The sequence below is a fragment of the Cryptotermes secundus genome, unplaced genomic scaffold (genome assembly GCF_002891405.2).
Source record: "Cryptotermes secundus unplaced genomic scaffold, Csec_1.0 scaffold1035, whole genome shotgun sequence".
NCBI lineage: Eukaryota > Metazoa > Arthropoda > Insecta > Blattodea > Kalotermitidae > Cryptotermes > Cryptotermes secundus.
Genome location: NW_019744424.1, coordinates 300,261 through 307,036, shown reverse-complemented (window position 1 = coordinate 307,036; position 6,776 = coordinate 300,261). Strand labels below are relative to the sequence as shown.

General features: G+C 42.4%; 1 protein-coding gene across 1 annotated transcript in view; it reads right to left on the bottom strand.

The window, feature by feature from the left end:
• Positions 1-3,721: 3,721 nt before the first annotated feature.
• Positions 3,722-6,776, bottom strand: part of LOC111874788 (eukaryotic translation initiation factor 3 subunit J) — an 11,789-nt gene continuing 8,734 nt past the window's right edge. The window contains exons 4-5 of the mRNA XM_023870579.2: positions 5,095-5,236; positions 3,722-3,933 (exon numbers count right to left, since the gene is read on the bottom strand). Of these exons, the coding sequence (XP_023726347.1) occupies positions 3,737-3,933; positions 5,095-5,236 (339 nt within the window). The 3' untranslated portion in view covers positions 3,722-3,736. The remainder of the gene's footprint in view (positions 3,934-5,094; positions 5,237-6,776) is intronic.

The following is a 6,776-nucleotide window of genomic DNA, read 5'->3' as shown; positions in this document are numbered from 1 at the left end:
TGTATCGATCTTCAAGTGCGTTAGCAAAATGTCAGGGTGTAAAAGGAAACGTGTTGTGTTAAGTATTCAACAGAAACTCGTGTGAGCCGGGCTTCGAAATGTTAAGCAGAGACGAAACCGTAAGTTCAATGGGGGTGCAGCCAGAAGAGCGGGAAGAAAGTGAGAATGAGGAAGAGGTGGACAGTACTGCTAGTAAGAAAATATCACATGGTGCTGTTCTTAATCATTTTGAATCCTTACTAGACTATCTTGAGAGTGAAGAGAACAGTTTATTAAGTGACAAGCTAATATTACGTAGGCTTCGTATGGATATCAGTAAAAAGGAAGATGCCGCGAAAAAGCAAATGACAATATTAATTTTTTTTAGTGTTAAGTGTGAATATTCATAAAAAGTGTTGGATGTTGTTGAAGACTGTGATTGAAATAACTAATTCAGACTTCAGTATAATGTAAAAAAAGTATTAAATAGGCCATGAGATGACATAAAAATGAGGTTGAGTAAATTTAAATACAGGTAGGCCTATAGTATTATGAAGGTACAGTATTACAGTACTAATTTTAATAACATTTGTCTTAACCGGGTTTTCGATTAATCGTGATTTCCATGCCCACCATTATCCCGGATAATCGAGGGTTGACTGTATAGGACAGACCAAAAAATGAAGGAAAAAATACATACAAGGTGGTTCAAATATGACCGGGACCGATTTGTGTGTAAACAAGCCGCACTGCGCAGCAGCTGTGCAACCTTGAGATAGTGAAGCCACAACCTCCACCCTCCCTCCTGTTCAGGTAAGAACCTGTTCAGTCCTGTCTGGGAGTTGCTAGAGTGATGAGCGAACAAAAGGTACCGCGAAGCATAGAACAACGCATTGTGATCAAATTCCTTGTTGGAGAAAAGTCCCGTCCGCTGAAATTCACCACAGACTCCAACAACATTATGGGGAAGAGTGTCTCTCATGGACCCGTGTGTTTGAGTGGTGTAAGTGCTTCAGAGGACACAGAGCGTGTGGAAAATGAACTGCATGATCATCAGCCGTGAACATCCATCACCAAGCCAAACATTGATCGTGCACAGGCGCTTATTCGTGAGAATAGGCACATCACTATCAAGAAACTTGGAGCAATGCTATCCATCAGTATTGGTAGTGTAGAAGACATCGCGAAATACCACCTGCACTATCGCAAGGTGAATGCATGGTGGGTACCATGCACTTTGACGGACGTGAACAAAATGGTGCACATGCGAGCTGCCAGTCGTCTCATACAGCAGTTTGAAGATGAAGGTGATGCATTTTTGAAGTCTATAGTGACCACCGATGAAGTGTGGGTGCACTACTTCATTCCCGAGTCCCAGCAGTCATCATGCGAGTGGCGGCATACCAGTTCTCCCAAACCCAAGAGAGCGCGGAGGAGCCATTTGGCAGGAAAAGTGATGGTATCGTTCTTCTGGAACTGGCAGCAGGGGGTTATCCATGTAGACTTTCTGACAGATGCCAGAACAGTCAATGCAGCTTACTGCTCAGACCTCCTGGCAACAGACATGAAGGAAAAGGTCTGATCCAAGCAGAAGACAGGTGGAAAGCGGGTAGCCTTCCTTCAAGACAATGCACACCCCCATACGGCCAAAACAATGGAAACTTTCTGGAAATTGAAATGGAACCTTCTGACACATCCAACGTACAGTCCTGACTTGGCCTCAAGTGATTTCTACCTGTTCGGAAGGCTCAAATCAGACTTGCAAGGCACGTGGTTTGTGGACAACGCCGTCATCCAGACTGTTTGGGAGTGGATACGCCACCAACAAGTCTTTTTTTTTTAATGCATCAGGATGCTTCCAGAACGTTGGAAAAAATGTGTTGACTCCGGAGGGGAGTACGTTGAACACTGACATGTGCCAGTAAGTGTTTGGCAATTATGGTTTTTAAAAAAAAAATCAGTCCCGGTCACATCTGAACCACCTTGTATTACTAAACTACTGAGAAAATGGGTGAACACTACTAAGACCAGCATCATGTCAGTAACAGTACCACTGCACTAAGAACCCAACACTGTAACAACAAAACAGTAACAATTTCCAATGATTTCCAGCATTCATTTAGCATTCAAACATTAAAAATATGGATCTTAATCTAATATAGCCCTTGATGTAGAAACATACTAGTAGAAAGCCTGTAAAAGTAAAAATAAAGTTGTCCCTGTGCTTAATTAAGCACCATGCCATGATGATGTATGGGGGAGTGGAGGGTATAACTCCATCTATCTTGACCTCAACGTTGATCAAATCTGTTATAATACAAAACAGTTTAAATCACATCAATACTTACACACTGTAGCATACAGACCTGCTGCTAAAAATGACCGCAAACTCATACATCATCCACAGCCAGCTAATGGCTCTGTAAACAACAGCCACTGCTAGGTAACTGCCGCAAAAGAAGCATGCAACAATAGAAGAATTGTTGGAAGCAGTGTTCTCTGTGCAGTCCATTCCGAGGCTACATAATGAGGAGCAGATGCGATTATGCAGGAGTCTTTGAGAAGGCAGTGAGAAGAGAAGGAAGTTGATGTGAGAGGGCAGCCAGCCTGTGAGTCAATCAGTTGGAGCAATGAGGGAGTTGAAGAGTGTCACCAGCCGGTAAGGATGTGAACACAGAAGCCAAGGAAGCTATGTCAGGAGCCACTACCAGCTGACAACTGGTGAAGATACAGCAGTCTGAGAAGACTCAGTGCATCCTGTAGTAAAGTGTTGAACATGCCAATTTGCAATAGTGCTATACTTAGTTGTAGTTATGATCTGTAAGTGTTCAATAAATCCAATTACCTACCCAAACCCCCTTTACTGTCACTCATACATGAGACAATACATTCAATATGTTACAGATTGTTCTAAATGTCATGATTTGAATACACAATGTTCCGACAGCTGGATGCGAATCAGCCATTATACTCACCAGTAAAATGCATGTTATGGCAGTGGCATATGAACTGCACATAAAACTGTAATTGTTTAATTTTCTAACCCAATCAAATGACAAATCTAGTTACCACACATATAATGAAAATGACTCTCTTCATAACATACACGGATAGGATCCATACCACCTGCACCTATCCTGTTACATTAATATGAGTAGTACAATCTCTTCTATCACACATTCATATATTGATAATGTGAAATGAATTTTACCTGTGTACTCATGAAAAATATACTAGTGTCAGTTTGTTTTCGTTTAGAATATAGTACTGCATTTTCTCTTTGTTCTTCGATATCATAAACAATGTGAAAGAAGTTAATTCATACTGCCTTCCTATTTCATTTTTGACTAACTGCCAACTTCACACAGACATATTACGTCATGCTTCATAATCATGTCTACGCTCCTACATACGACTGCCATAACAAGATTCTCCAGTTGAAGTCAGCACCAACCAAAACCTTCGACAGGTACCTGCAGAGTATTCTGTGATGTCACCTACACCAATGGAAGCTCTGAGGAAGGGGAAACCTGAGCGACAAGGAGGGAAGGTACTGGATAGGAAGTTTGGAGGACATTACAATCACACATTTCACCGTTTTAAATTGGGGGGAGGGGGGTAACCTTCTGGTGTTAAATTCTAGAATTTGAACTCTCTCCTAAACAAGGGCAAGACAGAGAGGGTGATTTTAATGGGGCCTTTATAACTGCTAGCCATAATGCGCTAAACTATGCTGAGTCTATACATTAACTTTTCTTCAGATTATTTCTGTATTGCTGTACTTACAATTTACACATATATTCCGAATCAGGTCCTCTGCAAATGCTGGGAAATGTGGAGATTTGTTGTACAACTGGATTTTTTTCGATATTGCTGTTTGGAGTTCATCTAATTCTTCGCTACTGTTTGGATTTATTACATCTATTCCGACAGCAGTGCTGGTCTCGGCAACACCTACAAACACCACAAATTCACAACATAGGTAATTATAAATAGTATTAATATATGAAATTCGTTTTAAAAGGCAAAATAAATTGGACTCCATACCAACTACATGAAGAGTGAGTAAGTCATGGAAGCGCCTCTTCTACTCCTTGGACGACGGTAAGTAACATCCTACAAACCATACAGTACAACATGGTTCTCGAGTTAAGTCAGATAGGAACACTGACAACTCTCATTTTCAGCCTCCTTTCCTCTTCCTCCTCCTTCCCTTCTCCCTATTCTGCATCTTCAAACTTGTCCTCTATACCTCTTCCTTTTACTTACTTTATATTAGTTTTCCTATTTTATCCATCTTCCTTCCTCCTAAGCCTAACTTTCTTCCCCACGACTCTTGCTGAGCCACTGGATTTTTCTCTACATACTTCTCCCATTATCTTCCCTTTATTTCATCTTATTTAATTATATTTTTCTGCTTCAACTTTTACCCACCCTGTCCCTGTGCTTAACTAATTAAGCACTACGCCATGAAGGGGTATAGGGGAGCAGATGTATAGACACACGTTTTCTTGACCTCGATACTATTTGAAGGTGAGTGGCCAGCTTCATGTCCTGGCCGCTTTACCACCAGGGAAAGAGCTCACAGTACCCACTGGATAGCAGGCTGGATGGGTCCCAGAGCCAGTCTGGACACCGCGGAGAAGAGAAAACTCTTGCCCCCACTGGGACTCAGAACTCCGACTCCTTGGTTGTCCAGCTTGCAGCCAGTTGCTATACCGACTGTGTTATCCCAGCTCTTATCCCACCTTCCTTCTATGCTTCTTAATTTCCCTGTTGAAAATTGTTAACCCCCCCCAGGCCAATGGTTCTTAATGGTTTGCTTACAGCATCAGTACCAGTCCTTCCCTTTATCTGTACCTTCTCCCATACAGGGCTTACCGTTCAACCTTGAAGATGAGGGCAGCAAACTCCCCCAAAACATTCCTATCTAACAAACTACACAGTGTCACATCAGCAGAGGACCATATTTTAAAGAAATTAAATGTTCTGTCCATTACAAAAATTAATATTACGCTGTTACAGACACCTAACTTATATATTAAATCAGAAGAGTCAATGTTAATAAAAAAAAAAACTTGTATTAAAAGATGGAGAAGAATGAATGAGACACACCGAAAGTCTCCATAGCTACCCGCAAATCAGATTCTTCCTGCAACTTCTGCTGTTGCAGCTTTTCTGCAAGTATTTCCTCTGCCGTCAGTTCCTGCCTTTCTCTATCTTTTGCTTTCATCTCTGCTTCTTCACGGAGTCTTTGCTGCAANCCTTAGCGGCCTCCATAGTCTAGAGGTAACGTTCCCACCTCATGACTCGTGGTATGCACGTTCAAACCCGGCGGAGGTCGTGGAATTTCTAAGGGCGGAAAAATTCAGGGAACAAGTCCTCCGGGAGGGACTTTCAGCCGTGGGTCCCGTGTCGTAGCTTTACGGCACGTAAAAGAACCTATCTCCAAAAGAGGTCACTGAGCCAAATTCAAGGACATTTCCCGCCCAACAGTAGTCTCTAACGCATCTGATAGATGGGGGAAGCATTATAGATACCGCCAAGCCAGCAGAGGCCGAACTCGCTGGCTCGGTCGGGACTGATGGTACGCACCTATATCGGTAGGGTATAGAGACTGGTAGAATATCATAGAGGGAAGCATAAATGGACCAATACTGGTCTAAGTGCATGGGGAAACCCACCCTCTCCAATAACTAACTAACTAACTAACTAAGCACTATGCCATGAAGGAGTATGGGGTAGTGGATGTATGGATCCATATTTTCTTGATCTCAGCACTAGCTGGAGGTGAGTGGCGAGCTTCACGCCCAGGCCACTTTACCCCCGGGGAAAGAGGCCCCTCCCCCATACCCATTGGACAGGAGGCTGGGTGGACACCAGAGCCAGTATGGACGATGTGTAGAAGAAAAAATTCTTGACCTTACCAGGACTCAAACTCCAACCCCTCAGTTGTCCAGTCCACAGCTAGTCCCTATACTGACTATGCTACCGCAGCTCATATTAAAACAATGTGACATCAGAAATGCTGGACCCATACACATCACAACAGTGTAACAGAGATTAACCTTTAACGTACTGACTTTTAAATTGCCGGCAGCCCTCTGCGGCCGGTATTTAAATCACCCTAATTAATTAACACTGCAAACTTTCAGAAAAAAGATACATATTTTCCATTCTATGCAACATATAAATACGAACTAAAAACAACCTGAAAGACAATAAAATTTTCTATATATACACAAAAGTGCAATTTTTTACCAACGAAAATTAACTCTGATTATTTTGTCATGAATTGCAAAATATAATATATATTATATACTAGCTGTGCCCGGCCACGCCTTGTGGTGGCTCAGTCTGCCTGTTCTTCCCCAGTTTGATTTGAAATTACTCGACGCATTGTGTAACCGCTCACTTCCTTGGGCCCATTTTACGTTGTGCACCACGCTGTTGCCATCCTCCTTGATCCTACGTTGTGCTCCACTTATCATCGTCCTCCCTCTTCTCGTAGATGTCGAGAAGTTAGATGGAAAGGGAGAAGAATTGTGGTTGCTGGAGCTATTACGCGAGAGCAGGTAAAGACGGGAGTAACTGGGTTCTGTTCAGTAATCTGTAGAGCTGAGTTCCTATCCCGGGTCTTATACGGGTCTGGCTCGGGCAGGGCAGGAAGAACCTTTCTGCTTCAATCACACACACACCTCTTTAGACCGTTGCCCTTAATGGTCATTTAATCCCTTCCAGCATACTGAATATAACTGAATTTATTAATACACTTAATTTGGACTTTACTTATACTA